This window comes from Penicillium verrucosum (genome assembly GCF_028828655.1).
Source record: "Penicillium verrucosum strain IBT 35672 chromosome Unknown utg000002l_segment0_segment0, whole genome shotgun sequence".
Classification (NCBI taxonomy): domain Eukaryota; kingdom Fungi; phylum Ascomycota; class Eurotiomycetes; order Eurotiales; family Aspergillaceae; genus Penicillium; species Penicillium verrucosum.
The window spans coordinates 884,303-904,923 of record NW_026643211.1 but is presented as its reverse complement, the minus strand read 5'-3'; the positions used below and the strand labels follow the sequence as shown (position 1 = coordinate 904,923).

At 47.9% G+C, this 20,621-nt stretch overlaps 7 protein-coding genes across 7 annotated transcripts; 5 read left to right on the top strand and 2 right to left on the bottom strand.

Moving 5' to 3' along the window:
- Positions 1-58: 58 nt before the first annotated feature.
- Positions 59-4,602, bottom strand: N7516_005957 (serine/threonine-protein kinase; the record flags this gene model as incomplete). The annotated part of the gene is made up of 10 exons (XM_057218677.1): positions 59-896; positions 955-1,405; positions 1,464-1,668; positions 1,728-2,603; positions 2,657-3,460; positions 3,514-3,946; positions 3,999-4,063; positions 4,118-4,147; positions 4,204-4,338; positions 4,411-4,602. 10 exons carry the CDS (start codon positions 4,600-4,602, stop codon positions 59-61), a joined length of 4,029 nt encoding a protein of 1,342 aa, XP_057072768.1.
- Positions 4,603-5,299: 697 nt separating this feature from the next.
- N7516_005956 (dihydrofolate synthase) lies at positions 5,300-6,541 on the bottom strand (the record flags this gene model as incomplete). Its single annotated transcript, XM_057218676.1, has 1 exon — positions 5,300-6,541. One exon carries the CDS (start codon positions 6,539-6,541, stop codon positions 5,300-5,302), a length of 1,242 nt encoding a protein of 413 aa, XP_057072767.1.
- Positions 6,542-7,167: 626 nt separating this feature from the next.
- On the top strand, positions 7,168-8,505 carry N7516_005955 (uncharacterized protein; the record flags this gene model as incomplete). The annotated part of the gene is made up of 2 exons (XM_057218675.1): positions 7,168-7,178; positions 7,263-8,505. 2 exons carry the CDS (start codon positions 7,168-7,170, stop codon positions 8,503-8,505), a joined length of 1,254 nt encoding a protein of 417 aa, XP_057072766.1.
- Positions 8,506-9,207: 702 nt separating this feature from the next.
- N7516_005954 (kinase-related protein) lies at positions 9,208-10,051 on the top strand (the record flags this gene model as incomplete). Its single annotated transcript, XM_057218674.1, has 2 exons — positions 9,208-9,247; positions 9,375-10,051. The coding sequence occupies 2 exons, from the start codon at positions 9,208-9,210 to the stop codon at positions 10,049-10,051; spliced, it is 717 nt and encodes a 238-aa protein (XP_057072765.1).
- Positions 10,052-13,762: 3,711 nt separating this feature from the next.
- N7516_005953 (uncharacterized protein) lies at positions 13,763-14,126 on the top strand (the record flags this gene model as incomplete). Its single annotated transcript, XM_057218673.1, has 2 exons — positions 13,763-13,789; positions 13,851-14,126. 2 exons carry the CDS (start codon positions 13,763-13,765, stop codon positions 14,124-14,126), a joined length of 303 nt encoding a protein of 100 aa, XP_057072764.1.
- Positions 14,127-15,758: 1,632 nt separating this feature from the next.
- Positions 15,759-16,424, top strand: N7516_005952 (putative GPI anchored cell wall protein; the record flags this gene model as incomplete). Its single annotated transcript, XM_057218672.1, has 3 exons — positions 15,759-15,856; positions 15,915-16,060; positions 16,129-16,424. The coding sequence occupies 3 exons, from the start codon at positions 15,759-15,761 to the stop codon at positions 16,422-16,424; spliced, it is 540 nt and encodes a 179-aa protein (XP_057072763.1).
- Positions 16,425-17,502: 1,078 nt separating this feature from the next.
- N7516_005951 (ribonucleotide-diphosphate reductase subunit RNR1) lies at positions 17,503-20,296 on the top strand (the record flags this gene model as incomplete). Its single annotated transcript, XM_057218671.1, has 3 exons — positions 17,503-17,521; positions 17,656-17,813; positions 17,870-20,296. The coding sequence occupies 3 exons, from the start codon at positions 17,503-17,505 to the stop codon at positions 20,294-20,296; spliced, it is 2,604 nt and encodes an 867-aa protein (XP_057072762.1).
- Between the last annotated feature and the right edge of the window lie 325 nt (positions 20,297-20,621).

Below are 20,621 nucleotides of genomic sequence, written 5' to 3'. Positions count from 1 at the left end.
AAATCGGAAACGCAATAACACAAAAATATCAATTCGCTAGACCATTTTGGATGTCAAATTACGTCCACTCGGAGTCTGCGAGTGTCGGGCGGCGGCGACGAGGGATGATTGAAGGCCGCCGACTTAGCGAGCTTGGAGTCTTGTTGTCTTCCTCACGCAATAGCTCTACGTGAGTCATTCTACTTGAGAGGGGTCGTGCAGACCTGGGCCTGGCAGCAGCCGCACTGCTTCCATTGGAGGCAGGTCCAAGAACCGGGTTGCTGCCATCCCGACTGCCAGGTCTCATAGCCAGAGAAGAAACACTGAGAGAGTTCCGCGGGTGCCGTGGAGTTTCCCGGCCTTCTAGGTATCCCCTTGACTGGCCGGTGCGGCTAGATGAGGGTGTGGACGGGGTAGATGATGCCGAGAATAAGATAGGAGGGGTAGTGCATGTGCTTTGTCGTCGGGCTGTCGGTCTGCGTTTGCTGACGCCATATGCCTCGCTGGATCGAACTAGCTTACCTGCCATATCTCTGACAAGGACTGCAGGGTCGTTCTCCATGTTTCGAATAGCATCGAGCAGACCATAGGTTGCGAGTAGCCCGCCTTGCTCTTCGTTTGAATCACAAATGCTGGCTATTATACGCAAAAGATTGAGTCGGACGGCGGCTTTGGTGTGGTGTAGCTTCTGCCTCAGTCTCTGGAAGATATCGGGCCGCGCGAAGGTGGATGCGACGTGAGGACTGAGCCGAAGAAGTTTTTGCAGAGGCTCCAGAGTATTCTCGAATGCGTTGGCTTTCGAAAGCTTCAAACATTCCGCAATGGCACCAGTGAATGTAATGGGGCCCTCAAATGTATCACTCTCAAAAATACCATCCAATAGATGTTCCTCAACCTTGGCGGTTTCTTCTTGAAGCCTATTATTGTTCATTGTCAGCTTTAGGACCAGCTACGCTTTCGGAACGGGAGACAAACCATGTGAAGATAGCATCCAAGGCAGTGACTTGCCAATATGGATCCAAGAGCAAAGAGATGTAAAAGCCAAGACCCTTGTTGCGCCACAGCTCTCTACGGCCAACTTTTCCAGATTGTGCCATGTCGCAGAGAATTGGTAGGGCAAACTCTTTCAGCGGCCGCTCTGTGAGTACGATCTTTTGCAGAAGCGGTACAATGCCGTTCAGTGCAGCGTCTTCTTGTCGAGACTTGTTCAGACGGCACATATTGTAGATGGTGTTGAGGATCTGGTTCGAGAGCTCACGGAAGTGTGATTTTCTCAGGTTTGATCGAAGCAGATCAGTCAAGACATCGATGGCGTTGGAGTTCTGGAGTGAATCTAGAGTAGTTGAAAGCATCGACAGATTTTTAATGAATTTCAACATCGTGATTTGATGGACTGGGCTCATTCGCCTCAGCTCTTTCAAGACTCCTTGGATCAATTGTTAGCATATAACGTTGGGAAGGTTCATTGGGAATATAATTCTTACTGTGCAAGACAGTTCGTTCAGAAACCATCTCCTTAACATGATTCTCGGCCTGCGAGAATATGAAGAAGATATTGGCAATACGGCCCTCGATGACTTCTGTTAACTCCCCATCTTCATCGAGAGCACGACTTAGAACAAGAGACAAGGGATCAAGAACGGAGTTGCGGGACAAAATTCTACAGAAATCGTTCTTGGGGGTTGAGCCCTGTAGAAAAATGGTTAGATCTGAGGAAATACAAAGTGCAATGAAGGCGAAATACTTACTTGCAACTCAAAGACACTCCAGATTCCGTTCACACCAATCAAGACGAGTTCGCGTTCGTCTTCATAATCGTCCTCTAGGAACTCGACTAGGACATTCAAGCCTCCAGCACTGACAAACATCTGGAGAGTCAGGGTGGAAGTCTGGTACATCTGCTGCACGAAAGCTGCAGCTTCAAGTCGAATTTCACGGGGGTACTTCTTGGATGCAAACCCATTGATGATAGGGATTCCACCGACGAAGCAAAGATTTTCCTGGACCTCATAGTCATCGTAGATGATTGCGTTGACAACCCTCAACAGACAGAAGACAATATCGCGCCGGCGAGTAGTGTCCAGAATCTCAAGAATTGGCAGCATGCCATGAGCGCTGATGATGATGTTTTTAGTCTCTGGGAGATCACAGAAAATCGTGAACAATTGTTCAGAGATATCCGCAAGAACTTCTTCATCTTGGGATGTCTTGAGTGAGTCCACGAGACCCTCAACTTGGTTGCGGAGACGTGCGTATTTATCACGCGCGATATTTTCTTCGAGATCCACTTCATCAAAGCCTTCCTCCAATTGCGCAAAGGGGTCATCCTCGTCTTCTTGATCTCCTAGCCATGAGTTAGACAGCTTCGTGTTTAGCATTAGTGTACTTTGATCTGAGCCATCGTCGCTCTCTGCCTGATCTAGAGCAGCTTGATCGGCCCCAAGAATATCAGAGAAGTCCTCATCGTTTTCATTCTCAGCAAACCTCTGGATCTCAATAGTAGAGCGGTCGCGCTTCACAGAAAGCTGTTTGCGCAGCTGAGGATGCGGACCACCAAGATCGTGGTCCATTTGGTTGTATCCTATGTTCTCATGAATAGGTGATGACGGATCATCCTCGAAATCCTAGAAAATGTTAGAATCGTACAGGGAACTTAAAGACTTGCTGGAAACTGTACCTGATAACCGCCCAGCTTTTGATCCAGTACATCCTCATTGGCCATAATGAGATCTGAATAGTCATCGACAGGGTTTTCTTTGTAGAGATTGGTCGCACGAGGTGCCGGGCGTGCGCGTTTCGGCATGGGATTTTGAGTGAGAATTGGAACATTTTGCATTGCAGAAACGGGGGCATTGGATCCAGGCTGGGAGATTGCAGGGCTTTGAGGTTTGGAAGGCTCTGCCACCGAAGGTTTGATGGGGAATGGTCGAATGGTCTGCAGATCGTCATCCGATAAGCCTGAGCTATCCTCAAAGGGATCAGAATTGTCATCGGATTTGAGTATCGTTCCATCGAGTGAGGCAAAAGCTTTAAGTCTCTCGGAAGAGAGCATGCCCCCGAAGTTATCGTGTGGCCGTAGATGCGGCAACTTGAGGGCGCTAGGAGAGATTGCAGTAGCAAAGTCGTCGTCCCAATTGTCATCTCCTGCTGATACGGGTGACCTGAAGCGATCCGTAGATTTGATAGAGGTTGGTGATGGCAGGCTATCGACCAATGGGTTATTCCGGGTAGATGGCAGGCCTGAGGTATTGGGGTGGTCTGGCCTCTGCTTTTTCTTTGTAGTCCCGGTCTCGGGTGACCGCAGAGCCTCGTTCCATTCTTGGACACTCTTGACGGCTTCTTCATATTCGGTAGATTTCTTGGGGATTACGGATTCGGTTCTGCGCGCATTGACGATCCATGGATGTTTAAGCAACTTCCTTGCCGAGACTCGAAGGTTGGGGTCTTTTTGGAAACATTGCATCAGGAAGTCTTTCACAGCCTAGAAAGAGTTAGTACTGCATGCGTATACCTGAACAATTGAGAAAGACATACCGGTGAGGCACCCTGCGAAAATGGAGGGTGATCATCGTTTACAATACGAAATAGTGCTGGCATGGGCTGCATGTTATGGTAAGGGGGTTTCCCTTCGAGTAGCTCAATGACAGTGCATCCTAAGCTCCAGATATCGGAAGCTGTTGTCGCGCCCGAAAGCTCGATTACTTCGGGGGCCATCCAGTACGGGGTACCGACCACGCTTGATTCACTCAAGCCCGTGGTCCGACTCGCCACACCGAAATCTGCTAGCTTGACGAGTCCTTCCTTTGTGGTTAGAATGTTCGCACCCTTGATATCTCGGTGGATAACACCCTGTTCATGCAAGTAGAGTAGACCATGAAGAACCTGGGACATATAAAGCCCCACAAGATTCTCAGGGAAACGACCAAAGTTCTTCGCAATGGAATGCAACGAGCCATTTTCGCAATATCTATAAACCATCAATTTTATATTCCATTGAACTTGAGCCGAGGGAAACGTACTCGAGAATGATGTTCAAAGTTTCAACTGATTTCACAAATCCGTGGTATTTGACAATGTTGGGATGCTGCAAGGGTGTATATTAGTATGGGGTTGATATAATTTGGGAGGAGTGTCTCACATCAAGATTCTTGAGAAGGTCAATTTCAAGCTGTTGCGTCGCGTGTTAGCACATCAGACGGACACCGAGAGCGGCTCGATCCATACCATGATAACACGCAATTCACTCTTTGGAAGATCCGTCAACTTGATTTGCTTGACGGCGACAGTCTCCCCTGTATTCCAATTCAACGCACGATACACAGAGCCGAAAGCTCCTTTGCCAAGGCAGTCTCCCAATTGCTACCATTAACACCTAATGTCAGCATCTGCCCAATCCATGTTTTGCGGGGAAACAGGACACCATATCCATACATAGTCCTTAAGCTCTGCAACATCTTTGGCCGATGATTTCAAGACTTTGTCTTCCTTCGGCTTCTCTTCTCGCTTTGTAGGACTCGTTCCGACTCGTGTCAGTCGCGGCTTTATCGGGGTTCCGGGGGTTCTCGAGGAGGGGGTGAGCGGGCGAGGCTGCCCTTCGGTCCCTTCGCCAGGCCGGGCGACCATGATGCAGCGGACTAGGATAGACTGTATCCTAGTACGTGTTCAAGTTGGCTGTGTGTCTCACGGTGTGATTTGAGGCAGAGGGGGGGAGGGGGGTGGGGTGAAAGCCGAGGAAGGAGGCAACCTTGAAAGAGCTGATAGCAACGGTCTGAGAGGTCATGTCATAGGTTCTGGTAATCATAATTGTGTATTAGTCCCAGTCTATCAAGGCACAAACGAGCATCACGAATAACCATTCACGTGCGGACGTTGTGGGGGAAGGTTCTCACCAAGTGGACATTACAGCACTTCAGCTCTCACGCCCTAGAGAGCTGCTTCCACGACAAGTCGAGGTGCATGTAAGATCCTCAGATGGATACAATTATCATGAAGGATCCTAGAGAATTTCGATCCAGTAGAGGCGACAATAGAGCGTGAAGGGGGTTTGTTCGCAAAGAAATCGTGGTTGTTTTGAACTTTCGTGCTCCACCCGCCGCATCATGCAGGCTGTGCTGGACAATCGCCGATCAGCCCTACAGTACCCAGTTTGATGGAATTTTTGCTATTTAACCAAGAAGAATACAATCACTTGACATATAACTTTCGTTTACTAGAAGGGACAAGAGGTGGAAAAAGAAATAAAAGGGTTGTTGTTGTTGTCGTATGGTTCTATTATTTACTGATATAGATCGGGGGAGATCCAATCGATCTATATAGGGTATCATTTTTGGGCACGGAGAAGCCGCAACACATCGGAAACAAGATACAAGCTACCAGCAATGACAAGGGGACCCCCTTGAGATTGCTCACTAGCCCACTGAAGGGCGGGGAGTAAATCTCCTTCAAAGCTCTGGACCCGACCAATGTTTTGGATGGCTTGAATGGAAGAGGCGAGGTCTTTGGCGTTAGTTGGCTGGACCCAAGGCATTCCGTCCACGGGACCAAACTCGGCGGTGGCGACCCGGTCTCCGGGCCGGATAATCGAACCAAACACACCAGCCAGATCCTTTCCACTTGACGCGGCAACAACCCAAGTCACGGGTTGGCCTTCAATGCGCATTTTGCGGTTCACGTACTTGCCGAGAACTTCAGCAGATTGTGTATTGTGAGCACCATCAAGCAGGATAGGCTCTGCGCGAGCAATCAAAGGCTGAATGACAATGTTTTGCAAACGGCCCGGCCATGTCACATCAGCCAGATATGGAAGCAACGAGAATGCATCCATCTGAGGTCGTAGTTGAGAAAGGGCAAGACGAAGTGCAGACACTGCGCAGCACATATTTTCTTGTTGGTGGGGCTCTAGATCAAGCTTCTGGAAATAGGGTGCAAGTTCCGGAATTTGTTCAGAGACTGTTGCGGGAGAGACAAACAGGGAATCAATACCCAGTTCTTGAATATGAGTCCTCACAGTTTCAACTACCTCCTGACTGTTTGTATTGTCTACCACGCAAGAGACTCCAGGCTTGAGGATGCCCGCCTTCTCACGAGCAATCCCCCCAAGTGTTGATCCGAGGAAAGCTTGGTGGTCCATCCCTATCTTTGTAATGACCGAGACAAGAACATTATTCAGGACATTTGTTGCATCTAGACGGCCGCCCATGCCCACCTCGACCACGCCAACTTCGACCTGTTCATGGTTGAATATCTCGAACGCCGTTGCGGTCAACAACTCGAATTCGGAGGCACCGATGCCTAGGGTTTGGTCTCGTAGTTTGACTTGGGCTTCGATCTGTCGGAAAAGGGATTCTTGGACCACTTTCTCTCCGATTGTAATACAGTCCCACCGATCAATTAAATGCGGGGAAGTGAAACGGCCACAACGCACTCCGCCGGTGGACAGCAGATGGGAAAGGTAGGCACTGATAGATCCTTTACCGTTGGTTCCAGCAATGTGAATAGACTTCCATGAGAGCGGAGTCTGCTGGAGCAGACTCGCGACCCGGCTTAATCCTAACTCGATCATTCCTCCGACTGTGGCGTGATGGGAAGTTCAAGGTCAATTGTCATTATTGACCGAATGATCAGGCAATGACGGCTAGTTTCAGAACTTCAAAGCTCCATTGCCAACAAGTAAAATGGAGCTAGGATGAGCGTAGGCTACGGTAGTTCACCCGGGGACCTCCAAAGGTCGGAGCGCTTACCGTGATCGGAGGATCAAGCCCACGTGATATTCTATATATTCATGCCTCAGGCATAATTATCTTCGTTCTTTATCACAGTATGAGGGGTTGTTCTAGAAAAGATTCAGACATTTGCTAGTTAATCCAGTTAATTAAATCAGGGGGTCTGAAAGGAGACTCTCTATATTGGTTTCCTAAAAAGACATGGCACAAACATTCCAAGGTTGTTATTAAAAGATGCTTAAACAAAAGGCACGTGACCCAGCCACTCTAGCCACCTTAGCCACCTCCCAGCCTCAGGCATGAGTTTCTCTAAAAATCCAATCTATCTCCGCGTCTCCATCAACCATCTCCACCGTTATCGCAAGTCGTGTCGTACTAGTTCCCATAATTGCCTTTCGATCATTACTTGTCCTTCTTTTTCAACCATTTGGTTTTCTCTTCTTTCTTTCCGCTCAAAAAGTTAAAAATGGGTATCCCGTAAGTCATCCCGTCCTTATGCTGGCGCGCGATGTTATCGCATGCGCCACTGCTTCGCCGTACACTGTTGACTCTGATCGACAGTATGTGGCGTGAGCCTTCCAAGGCCGAAGCATCCAAATCTGTTTTGGAAAAGGATCCATCAGCTACTGCACGATCGTCGATTCGCCGAGGACCATCACGGCACAGTAGCTCTCGCGTGCGCCGCGCCGATATCCTGGCTTCGTTTCATTCGCAGATCATTGATGAGATCCGACGAGGCACGGCGGAACCCAGACGCGTGCCGCGCTTTTCTTTCATACCACCAAATGGGCCTGTCGAGAATGCAGTAGCTCTAGAACCGGCCGATCGCGAGACCCTCGTCGCCTGGGCTCAGTCGCGCGCCGCGAGTGCACCCCAGCAGACGGATACAGCCAACCAAATATTCATAAATCATCGTGATCAAGCCTTGGCCGAGCTCCTCAGTCGCACGGACGGTCAGCCCAGAAATACCCAAGCCAGCTCTTCATTGACTCCCAACTTCGCTCCCGCCCGCGCATACCATACCAGCGCTTCATCGACTCCGGACAGCGGCGTTCGTCTCCCCTCTATCCGTGAAAGGTACAACAGGGACCGCGCCGCCTTATTCCCATCAGAGATACCTGAACACCGGTCCAACAACACCACACAACCCCGATCAACCCGAGACCCTGTCGCGGACGGGCTTGGGGATCGCCAGCGCAGTCCTAGTCCAGACGCAGAGCGGGAAACCGATGCGTGGGAGACTTTGCTCTCAACCATTACACCTGATGCGACTCTTCCATCGACTGATACGTCTTTCACCTCAACATCTGCCGCTGCTCCGGATATTTCGCGCAATGCTCGTCCTCGGAGCTCGGTTAACTTAACGCAGCCGATGACCGCGGAAGCTGCCCGTGCTCACTTTGGGCTTGACCCTTATCCTGACCAACTCAACCCTTGCGACTTCTCTTCTTCCGATGATGAGGATGCTCCCTCTACTTTCCAAGAATTCATGGGACGAATAAGCCGTCATCCCGATCAGAATTCGACGATGAGCAACCATCCTCCTGTTCCCGTGGTAATTCCTGCAAGTGTTCTGGGTTTCTCTGACAGCCGCCGCCAAAACCCCTCCCTCTCCGACCGTCACCACCAAAATGATGACCTCCACCACATGCAGGTCATCTTGGATCGGCTTGCCCGCCGTGAGGATATTCCCGACGACTGGTGGGCCGCGGCCGGCCTTGCACGCACTCTCGACCGTGGTCTCAGTGCGAGCATGGACTCCACGGACACCGAGGGCGCTTCTCGACCCAACCGCGACAATTGAACACAGCTTCCGAGGAGGCGATACTGAATGATATGCGATCTGATACTGGAGATGTTGGCGATATCGGCAATGGCGTTTCTTTGGCGGATTTTACATAGCATATCTTTTTGGTTTGATTCTGCGACGGCGTTGACACGTCCTTTAAGGGTGTCTTGTGATCTTAACATTCTTGTCTCCATATTTTATTTTGTTTCCAATTTACTTAATTGTCGATTATCAGTGAACAAACGGACATTAACGGACTCTGGGCCTCTTCAGTGTTATCTTTCGTCAAGCTGACCTTTTAGACATTTTTGTATTCTCAGATATTTTGGTTCTTTTATGGCTTGGAGGATGAACAATAAACAACTAAACAACTAAATAACATAAAACAAATACAAGTCAAGTCAATTGAAGATATTTACTCTGTGTACCTGTCCAGTTCAGTGACGTATGTTTCGGAGTACATCAGTCCCCACTTGAAGAGCCCCCGCCAATACGTCGGGGAAGAAGTTATGTTTAGTCCAACAACCCAAAGAGGCAAATAACCACATGTTCACCATACAAAGTAGTTAGAACCCATCTCGAATATTGCTACACGTCAATTTGCAACACTGAAGTGTATCATCACACCTTGCGCAGCCCCACCAATCCAGGGCCTATCCTTCCCTCGGATATTTCCATCATACACATTTGATCCCAGCGTGACCTCACTAGCCAACCATGGATCAACAGGTAGACCGACTGGTCAACAAGACCTGGGGTAAGCAAAGCCCCCATCTACCAAAGCAGAGCAAGGGCTTGAAACACGCCCTTTGCCACATCCCCACGCTCTCTCAAACCCCATCACCAACGCGCATGACAACGTCGAACTAACAAAAAATCCCCAGCAAAACTCTGCTCAACAGCAGACGACGCGCGTCTAATGATCGCCATCAGCGGCATCCCAGGCTCCGGCAAGACAGGCCTAGCAACAATGATGGCAGCGCGGATTAACAAAATCTACGCCTCGGAGAACCCGAGAACGCCAACACCGATAGCAATCGCCCTCCCAATGGACGGGTACCATCTCACGCGCGCACAGCTAGCCGCCATGCCTGACCCGGTGCATGCGGTGGCACGCCGAGGCGCGGCATTTACCTTTGACGGCGAGAAGTTTCTCGAGCTTGTGCGGGCTCTGCGAGAGCCGCTTACGGCTCGCACAGGCACTCTCTACGCGCCGAGCTTTGACCATGCTATTAAAGATCCTGTTGATGGGGATATTGCCATTCCGGCGAGTTGTCGGGTGCTGTTTTTTGAAGGGAATTATCTAAGCTTGGATCGGGAGCCGTGGAAGACGGCTGCTGCGTTGATGGATGAGCTTTGGTTTGTGGATGTTGATTTTGAGGTTGCGAGGAAGAGGTTGGTGGTTAGACATGTTAAGGCGGGGATTGCGAGGGATGAGGTTGAAGCGGATAAGAGGGCCAGGGAGAATGATTTGGTTAATGGGAGGGAGATTGTGGATCAAAGGTTGCCGGTGCAGGAGGTTGTTTCGAGTATTTTTGATCCTGTTTGGGAGAAGTTATGACGAGTGGGCAATTTGTTGATATTGACGAAGTCCTATGATGTATAGAGTTAATACTATGTTGATATGAGTATTCCAATTTCGTTTTACGTTTCCATATAAGAACAAGGCTTTGAACTGCAGGGCTGTCATTGCAACGGTACATAAATACCATAGCTAAGATGTGATAAGAACCTTGGAAGCTGATTAATTCGATTAATATCTAGGTCTATATGTGGGATACCCTTGAGTTACTGAAAGGGGGTGTCAGTATATCAATTCCCAAAATAAAACAATTTAGCGAGCGCGAAACGAACGGTAGGCTAAGGACAAAAAAACAGGACGAATTGAGAACGGCACAAAATCTAGCAATATAGGGCTCTAGTGTATAGGGAACTATACCGCTAGATTTTTGTGCCCTTCCCAACTCGACATAAGATATCTTAGTGTGATTCATATACCATCTTAGAAGGACATTGAAAGGGGACTATTGCCCAATATAGGATCTGTGTATATATTGCCCCATCCGGTAGTCTTTCAATCTGATCTCATCTTCGCCCCCAACAACCATGCACCTAGTTGTATTTGTATCCATTTATCAGCCTAATTTGTCATGCATAGATGGATAGTTACTGGGCATATACATGTACCCATGGAAATTGTGAAAACAACCTTAAAGGCTTATGGCTCTCCGCGTTATCCTACATTAGGGACTAGATGTGATGGGATTTGGGGGCCGAGGGGAGAATATTCTTTGTTGTACATGGTAATCCTAGATTGGTAGATGTGTACAAAGCTTTCGACGTAAATAATGATAAAGACCTCGGGAGAGTAGCGAGAAGGGTGTGTAATTAGTATGCCTGATACCTTAAAAAAGACATTCGATAGGTCACATATAACGTCCGTAACATGGCGAGATGTCCTACACCTGAGCATGATAGGCTTATTTGCCGTCATATGTCATGATATATTGTGTGCTAGAGGTGGCTGGCTGAGTGATCGGCAACAAAGGTTTCACGTTTGCGCCTGCTTCAAGGCTAACTGAAGATCAATGGGCATACAACGTATAAAATATCATCTTTGTTACACAGTTTTTTGATGTCAAAGAACCTAGTTCCATCGAACACGGTTAACAGAAAGGTGTGATAAACAAAGGCTTGGTTATATAAACTCTCTGTAATATGACGGTTACAAGACTCTCGAAGTCAACATCGGAACATGAACTAGTCCATCATGGCAGAAATCGTCAAAGTAAGTGGGTCAAAAGTCTATGTGGGTTGCTCATGCTCATTATCACATTCCTGGTGTGGAGAAAATGTACTTGCGTGACATCTGATAATATCATTAGTAAAGTAAACAAGAAAATTTACTCTAACTCGTGAATATTTTCTTTTGCTCTACCCGGTTCTTGCCAAGCAACCCAACCCCCCTGCGGGTGTTGGGTTACCACACACTAATACAAACTCTTGCCTAATACAAATTTCAAAGAACGCATCAAATGTTTTTATATTTTTCCCACCACATAACGCCTAATAAAATCAGGTAAAAATATAAGAAAAAAGTTAAATAGTAGGTTCATCATCTATAGGCGGCATCTATGGTATAAAACGGGGTCCTAGTATCGGTATGTCCTCTGCAATTGCTTGCTTCCGACCCTGCTTTTTCAACCGCCTATCTTCTTAGGCCTACTCCTTTGATTCACGCGCCCGGATCATTCGATTTGTATCACCGGCGGTTAGGGGGCCCCCTAAATTGATCTGCCGTTTAGTAATCCGGGTATCCCGGTGGACTTTATGGCGTAGAAGAGTAGTATTATCCTTAGTAAGCTAGATAGCAAGCTCTACCGAAATCCGCGCACTTCGATATAATAGCCTTACTCGGTATCGAATAGCTATATAAAGCTCGCTATCTAGTAATTCTATATCTACCTCCAATTTACGAGTACTCTCGTTTATACGAGAGATATCGCGGGGTAGTGAATTAGTAATAGAGCTAGGAAAATCTACCTCTAATCTATTATCTTTACTAAAGATAACTAGATTATCACTATAATCTACTTCTTTTTTAAGCGGATTAAGCACTATTGTATAGTTAAATAGGGAAATACTATAATAAACAAATCCCGACTTAATTACTCTAGTTATAAGGGTATCACGGACGGAAATAATCTCCCGGAAAAAGTCCGTTTTACGGTCTACCGAACTACCCTATTAAACAACAATATTATTATTCGATTAGTAGCAATATTTTAAAGTAAGAAAAGGCTTACTATCTAGCGGTTAGTATAGATAGGTTATATAGGGTATAAAATAGTAGGGAATAATACTATTTTCCGCTATAAAGGTAATAAATTCCGGGATCCGGTAGGAACTATAGTTATCTATTAACAAAAGCCGTTTACTACCCCGAGTAGTCCGGTCTTTTATAGCTAAATCAAAGGCCTTAAGCTATTAAATAGTAGTTTGATCGGTAGTATAGCTATTAGGCGTAGTTACTAGGGTATAATCCGTAGGAAGGTTAGTATCTTTATACTAATTCTCTATATAAAATTTACCCCGAACTAGGAATTAAGGTACTATCTTCTAACCGTCGGTAGTAATATATTTAATACCGGTAATACCTTCCGTAATACCTCTATTTAGTAAATATAGATTCTAGCTTTTTAAAACGACCTTTTGAGGCTTTCCTTAGCCAATTTAGAAGCTAGTTTTGTTAAAGTTATAGATATCCCGTAGCCTTAGTTGATTGCTCTTAATATACTAGTTTAAATATTTATACTAAATAGTAAGATAACTAAGATCTTCGGCCTCTATTCTCTTCTTTTCCTTTAGTTTTTGTTTTATAAAATGAAGGTTATAGATAGGTAGGATACGTTTTAAAAACCGGTATACCTAGTTCTTATCTACCGGCGAACGCGACGCGTCTTCGCGTAGAATCATCGAATTTATATACCCTTCTATCATCTTAGCGGTAGGCGGAGAGTAAGCATCATCTAGTATAGTGATCTAGCTAATTAATACTTGCTCTTAATCCGAATTTAAGACTGAATTAGTGGTATGGCGCGTCGAACGAGAACCCCGACCGTGAATGCGGTTATAGAACTAGGTGTAGGGAACGCCGAATTCTCGCGCTAATGGTGCTATTTTTGGTTTTTTTCTAGTATGCCATGCAGATAGGGCATTTGCCAATGATCTCTCTAAATCTGGGTTTTTTTCAGGCATATTTGTAGGGTATAAAATGGTAGTAAAAATGGTGGGTGGTGTAAAATTTGTATTAGGCAAGAGTTTGTATTAGTGTGTGGTAACCCAACACCCGCAGGGGGGTTGGGTTGCTTGGCAAGAACCGGGTATAAGCTACCTCCCTTCTAGCCGAGTACAGAAAGGATTACCTAAGTACCCGGGGGTGGGAGTAGGCTAGCTGAAAACTCGACAGTAGACCCCTACTGGCATAAGAGGCACAGTGCTCGTGCATGACGGACTCGTGTATGCATGTGCATGTCCCCTTCTCCATGTTGTCTACGTATCACATATTCCTGCATTCATGCCTAAAGCATCTCCACCATGTCTCCGTTTTGACCCGTTTGCTCTACAGAGAATAAGTTATAAAAGGCGTTGAAACCCTCGAGCAAATATCATTTCCATTCAACAAGGCCATTAGGAAGAAACCGAGCCTCAATTATCAGATCATTTGCCTACCTCCTTTAAATCACAGACTCCCAGAAAGTGATACACAATCATGGTGTACTACGCCTACGCAAAGAACGTAAGAGCAAGCGGGTATTTTGGTGTGTTTTTTAAGGGACCACCGCTAATTGTAACAACAGAGCAACGACGATTGGTCATGGCGTTACGTGATTATCGCACCTTCTCCTGGTGTCCTCAATGAGTGGTATGAGGCGGTTAGAGGACGAGTCGCCGAAAATGTTCTTTGGCGTGTCTCCGAGGATTTCTACGTGTTTGATAGGAACAAGCTGAACCTTGGAAGAAGCACTGCTGCGGGCAATGAGGCTCCACAGTTCATGAACAAGCTTATCTTCCAGCTGCAGAATGACAATGAGGGCAGAGGAATCTCGACTTTCAACAACAGCTGGAACCGTTGAGAACAGACTTCGATGTGAGTGTTTCTAATGATTGAATATGTCGGTTCTAACAATAGTAGATCCTCGTGTCCGGTGACGTCTCTCCTTGCAATGATGCAAAACTGTCATTCAGAACAAACTGGTAGCGATATTGCTTTGATGTTTGGTATCGTTCGATAGCTTGTTCGAGCCAGCTCTCCATAGGTAGCTACTTTATCTTGAATACCAACTTGGGTTCCCTCTTTTCCTTAAGACTCATCCACTCTTATCCTGCGTGAAAATCCAAGGGCTATGTTGAAAGCGCAAAAAGGTAGAAACCCTATAATTCGGAGACGGGTGACTCGCGGCAATTGGCTGGATCGCAGGTACCCGGGATGCTGAGCCAGATGCAAGTTTCGCAATCTAGTGGCCATGCGAATGCGTCCCCAATGAGAAATGTTCGATGAGCATGATTAAAAATACTTGGGTCCCGTGGGAGTTGAGGTCTACCCCTAACCCCAGCATACCAATATGTGGTATAGAACCAATAAATGCACCCCAGGTAGATAAATCAGCTTAGTTGAATTAATTTGATAGCGTTTTGGTTGAGATATATGCATTTTAATTCAATAGGTTAAATTGGGTGGCTGTCGTGTCATGCACTATATATATCGGACCCTGGTCTATCTGAGCGTGATTGCTCATATATAGTGGTCTTTTGGCCTAGTTTGTAACTCGCCAGGCCAGGGGCAGGTTGTCACAGTGGCCGGCTCATAGTAAAATACGATATAGGTATGGGTCATCTGGCTGCTTAGTTACTAAGTACAATTACCTACCTACCTAGGTAGGTGGTCACCGAGTAATCACCCTGCGCTGTGAGATAATAGTATATCCCATACCATATATAGACGCCCAAGATTTAAGTAAGTTAGTGGAAAGCTAGTCTCTAATTGAGGGAGATTGTTCCACCAAATTAGTACATCTCCCTGTTTCCCAAGATTGGAAGGTTGCCTTTTGTTAATTTGCTGTGGTTCATCTATGTTGTAGACCTCGGGAGGCGGCTAGAGCTATTAATAGAGCTAGAAGCCCTCCAATCCTCATCTGGATCGGCCACTAAATATGAAATTAAGAGAATATAAAAACCGTTGTCTTACCTAGTATGTTACAGAATACCACCCCTAAGATAACTCTTGAGTCTCACAAGTATCATATATTCGCTCACGCGGACGAACTGATAGGGCTTCTTCCCCTGTGTCCGGGGGAAAGGTTCCTGACGCTAAGCCGCTTTGGGAGCCGACGTGCCACAAAACATGGAACCAGAAATATCTGTATTAATATAACAAGTACTGTAAAGTATACTTAATATGGGGCAAACAGTAATAGGGGTACATCTCTGTAAGACCCTTAATGTAATGTAACAGACCCTGACCCCCATCGTGGCTTCCATATTGTGATGAAACTGCGGTTACCCGATTTCCCTCTTTTCCCCCCCGTTTTCCTGAGCTTATTTTCCTTACAACTTCGTCACTCTTTGTCGTCTTTCACTTTTCCCACACTCTCTCTACAGTCGCTCTTTAGCCCACACATTCTTTTACTCCAGACTCGCTGTGCGATCTTGAATCCAATCCTTGAAACATTTCCAATTTCCCGGTCACCGATCTCCCATCTTTCATCATGCTCTTCAACAAGTCCATCTTTGCCATTGCCATTGTGGCTTTGGCTAACGTTGTGATTGCCGCGCAGACCCCGGCCTGTGTTCTCAAGATCATCGGGTATGTTCGAAGGAATGGAAGGAATGTCCAGTGGAGTCCCGAGCTGATGACAATCTAGCAACCAAGCCAACCCAGCCGATTCGAAGACTATTTGTGGCTCCAGCGCCAGCAAGATCCAGTCTGCCATCTCCAAGAACTGTGCCGATAGCGAGACCTCCCTGAAGTTCTTCGCCAGCAACTGCGCCCAGCTCGGTCACAAAGTCGGTAAGGATTGACAGATACCCCAGATCACGTTACATCATTGAATCGGTGACTTATTGCCTTCTTTATAGCCACTGAAGATGTTTCCACCGCTACCGCTACCTCTACCGGGACTTCTGAGAGCTCTACTGGTACTGGCTTCGTAACCGCTGTGTCCTCTGCCACCCAAACTGGTTCCTCTGTCGTCGCCACTGGCACTGGCTCCAGCGCCGCCGCCGGTACCTCGGGAGTCAGCACTGGCACCGCCTCTGAGTCTGGTGCCGCCGCGTCCCCTACTTCCACCTTCAACGCCGCTTCGTCCGACCGCCAGTTCTCCGCCACCACCTTTGTTGCTGCGGTGTTCCTTGGCGCTGCTGCTTTGCTGTAAGAAGCCGGCATTAACTGAGAGCAGCCTAGCGGGAATATCGAGGCGAGCATCTATTGTTAGCTTTGATGTTGCTCCTTTCAATCTGATTTGAATCACCCTCGTTATTCAGGGATCTGGTTCGAATTATCTAATATGTTGCTCGTCTGGTGCCACTATTTGAATCCCCGGAACTTTTATGTTTTTATTTGCCCAAATCATATTGATTTATGTGTTCTTCGCCTTCAGGCAGAACGATTCTTGAAAACGTCTAGGTCTGCCTCAACTGCGAATCAGTCGATTGATTTAAACAGATTCACATGAATCCAATCAATAACCAAAAGATGCCAACGATTCCACTTGTAGAAGAGAATGAACAGTCCATATGAGGTACTTCTAGGTCATCCTTGTCCCTCTTGGCTCCTTCATCAGAAGGATGATGTAAATCCATCACATTGATGTGTGATGCAGCAAGGGGCCCGATCGAGCCTCTTGATGTTGCATATGATGTTGACTAGGACATCGTGGGGTGAACCTCAAGCTATCAAAAGCCAAGTTCAATCTAGTAGTGGCATTTAAAAAGATCATCTGAGCCCGGAATGCTTTAGACCGCTCGGCGGACGGCTTCCGATGCCATGCACCCATGCGCGACTTTTCGCGTGTTCACGTGACCATTCGCGAGCTGCGGTTTGGCTGCGAGGCCTGATTTCACCGCCTGTTCTCACCTCATACCGCCTTCTGTATCTCCGCTAGTAGACCCACGCTAAGATCATTAGTGTGGATGCGCTAACTGTATTCGGTATAAATAAGATGTTTTCTGCCTGACAGGATGAGGTTTGGAGGAAAAGGTGGATCCCCATGTTGGTAAGCTGAAAAAACGCGGGCACGCGAAAAGACAACGCGTCCACTCGGCAACCAAAGATTCCTCTGCCCCTCTGATCTCTTCTTCTTCTCACACCCCTCTACGGGCTTCATACATTCATCTTTTTCCCCTTTCTCTATACTCTAATACTATTTCAATTCTTCTGCTACCGTGATCTTGATACCCTTATTCACTTCTCTCTATTCTTTTCAGCCCCCTACCAACTCATCACTATTCAAAATGTTCGTCTACAAGAGAGGTAAGTCCATACACGATTGTTTGATACACAGAGCCATTGGTGGCAAGAAATAGCTTCTGCTCCTTCATCTCGCCACAGCTACTTGGTTTTGCCACACTCTTCGGATCGAGGGCTAACGCAGATACAAACTGCAGATGGACGCAAAGAACGCGTGCAGTTCGACAAGATTACCGCACGTGTCTCGAGGCTCTGTTATGGCCTCGACCCCGAGCACGTTGATGCTGCAGCCATTACCCAGAAGGTCATCTCTGGTGTGTACCAGGGTGTTGGCACCATTGAGCTGGATAACTTGGTATGCTCGCTTCGTTGCCTCCAGCTTGTGAAATTATATTAATATTTTGATCCTAGGCTGCCGAGACCGCTGCATACATGACTGTCACACACCCCGACTACGCCATTCTGGCTGCACGTATCGCCGTTTCGAACCTCCACAAGCAAACTAAAAAGCAATTCTCTATGGTCATCTCCGATCTGTACCACTACGTGAACCCCAAGAACAATAAGCCTGCTCCTATGATCTCAAAGGAACATTACGAGATTGTAATGAAGCACGCCGAGGAGCTCAACTCGGCCATTGTGTACGACCGTGACTTCAACTACAACTTCTTCGGATTCAAGACCCTCGAGCGTTCATACCTTCTTCGCATTAACGGCAATGTTGCTGAGCGTCCTCAGCACTTGCTGATGCGTGTTGCTGTCGGAATCCACGGCGAGGATATCGAGAGGGCCATTGAGACATACCACCTGATGTCCCAGAAGTACTTCACCCACGCCTCTCCCACTCTGTTCAATGCCGCTACTCCCCAGCCCCAGCTTGCATCTTGCTTCCTGGTCGATGTGAGCGCTGACAGCATTGAGGGTATCTACGATACTCTCAAGACATGTGCCATGATCTCCAAGACCGCTGGTGGTATCGGTCTGAATGTCCACCGTATTCGCGCTACCGGTTCTTACATTGGTGGAACCAACGGCTCCTCCAATGGTATTGTTCCTATGCTGCGTGTGTTTAACAACACTGCACGCTATGTCGACCAGGGTGGTAACAAGCGCCCTGGTGCATTTGCCATCTACCTGGAGCCGTGGCACGCCGATGTCTTCGAGTTCCTCGATCTGCGGAAGAACCACGGTAAGGAGGAGGTTCGCGCTCGTGACCTCTTCTACGCTTTGTGGACCCCCGATCTCTTCATGAAGCGTGTTGAGGCCAACGGTGACTGGACCCTCTTCTGCCCCAACGAGGCCCCCGGTCTGGCTGATGTCTACGGCGATGAGTTCGATGCTCTCTACGCGAAGTACGAGCAGGAAGGCCGTGGCCGCAAGACCATCAAGGCTCAGAAGCTCTGGTACGCCATTCTTGAGGCCCAGACTGAGACTGGTAACCCCTTTATGCTCTACAAGGATGCTTGCAACAAGAAGAGTAACCAGAAGAACCTGGGTACTATTCGTAGCTCCAACCTGTGCACTGAGATTGTCGAGTACAGTGCCCCTGATGAGGTGGCTGTCTGTAACCTGGCTTCCCTCGCCCTTCCCACTTTCGTTGACTCTGCCCGAGGCGAGTATGACTTTGGCAAGCTTCACGAGGTCGTGCAGGTTCTCGTTCACAACTTGAACAAGATCATTGATATCAACTACTACCCCGTTCCTGAGGCGAAGAAGAGCAACTTCCGTCACCGCCCCATCGCTCTTGGTGTCAATGGCCTTGCTGATGCCTTCCTGGCTCTGCGTCTGCCTTTCGACTCCCCCGAGGCTAGACAGCTCAACATCCAGATCTTCGAGACCATCTACCACGGTGCCTTGACTGCTTCCTCTGACATTGCCAAGAAGCTGGGTACATATGAGACCTACCCTGGCTCTCCCGTCTCACAGGGCATCCTGCAGTATGACATGTGGGACCGTACCCCCACTGATCTCTGGGACTGGGCCTCCCTGAAGGCCAAGATTGCCGAGACTGGTGTCCGCAACAGTCTGTTGGTCGCTCCCATGCCTACTGCCAGTACCAGTCAGATTCTGGGCTTCAACGAGTGCTTCGAGCCCTATACCTCGAACATCTACTCTCGCCGTGTCCTGGCTGGTGAGTTCCAGGTCGTCAACCCTTGGCTCCTGAAGGACCTCGTCGACCTCGGCCTGTGGTCCGACAACATGAAGAACCGCATCATCGCCGATGGCGGCTCCGTCCAGAACATCCCCAACATTCCCGCCGACATTAAGGCCCTTTACAAGACCGTCTGGGAGATCTCCCAGCGCAACATTCTGCAGATGGCCGCCGACCGCGGTGCCTACATCGATCAGTCGCAGTCCCTCAACATCCACTTGAAGGAGCCTACTATGGGCAAGCTCACTAGCATGCACTTCGCCGGCTGGAAGATGGGTCTCAAGACCGGAATGTACTACCTGCGTACCATGGCCGCCTCTGCCCCCATCCAGTTCACCGTCGATCAGGAGCAGCTTCTCGTCGAGGACACCAACATCGCTCGCTCTAAGAAGCGTACCGGTGGCACCGGTGCCTCCGCTTACTCGGCCATTCCCCGTACTAGTGGCGCCGAGCCCGCTACCGCCAATGTCGCCGCCCCTGTCGAGGAGACCCCGCGCACTGTGGCTGCACCTGTTGCTGCTGCACCTGCTGCTGTTGCGGCTCCTGCTGTCGAGGCCAAGACTGAGGATGCTGAAGCCGAGCCAGAAGATGCCGAGAGCAGGGCTGTAGAGGGTGATATCTTCTCCGATGCCGCCCTGCAGTGCAGCATCGAGAACAAGGATGCTTGCATCATGTGCCAGGGTTAAACTTCCTTTGTTTTTAATGCTTTTGGATGTTTCCCTTTTGAGTTTGTGCATGGTCGTGGCTTCCTACGTGTACCCATATTATGATTTTGATGGACTTTTTTCTTTTTTCCTTTGATCGTGTTTCGGCGTGGGTTTGTGATATTTCCTGGATTTGTTTATTATTACTTCAGTAACGTGTTCTATTATTCATTCTATTCATTCTTCTTTTGTAGACTTTGTAGACCAAGTGTAGATATGTACATATTCCTCGTTGTGCCGGACTGGTCTCAACTCGTTGGCGTTGAATACCAAGTCCTGCTATTATCCACTTTACCACATGATACTC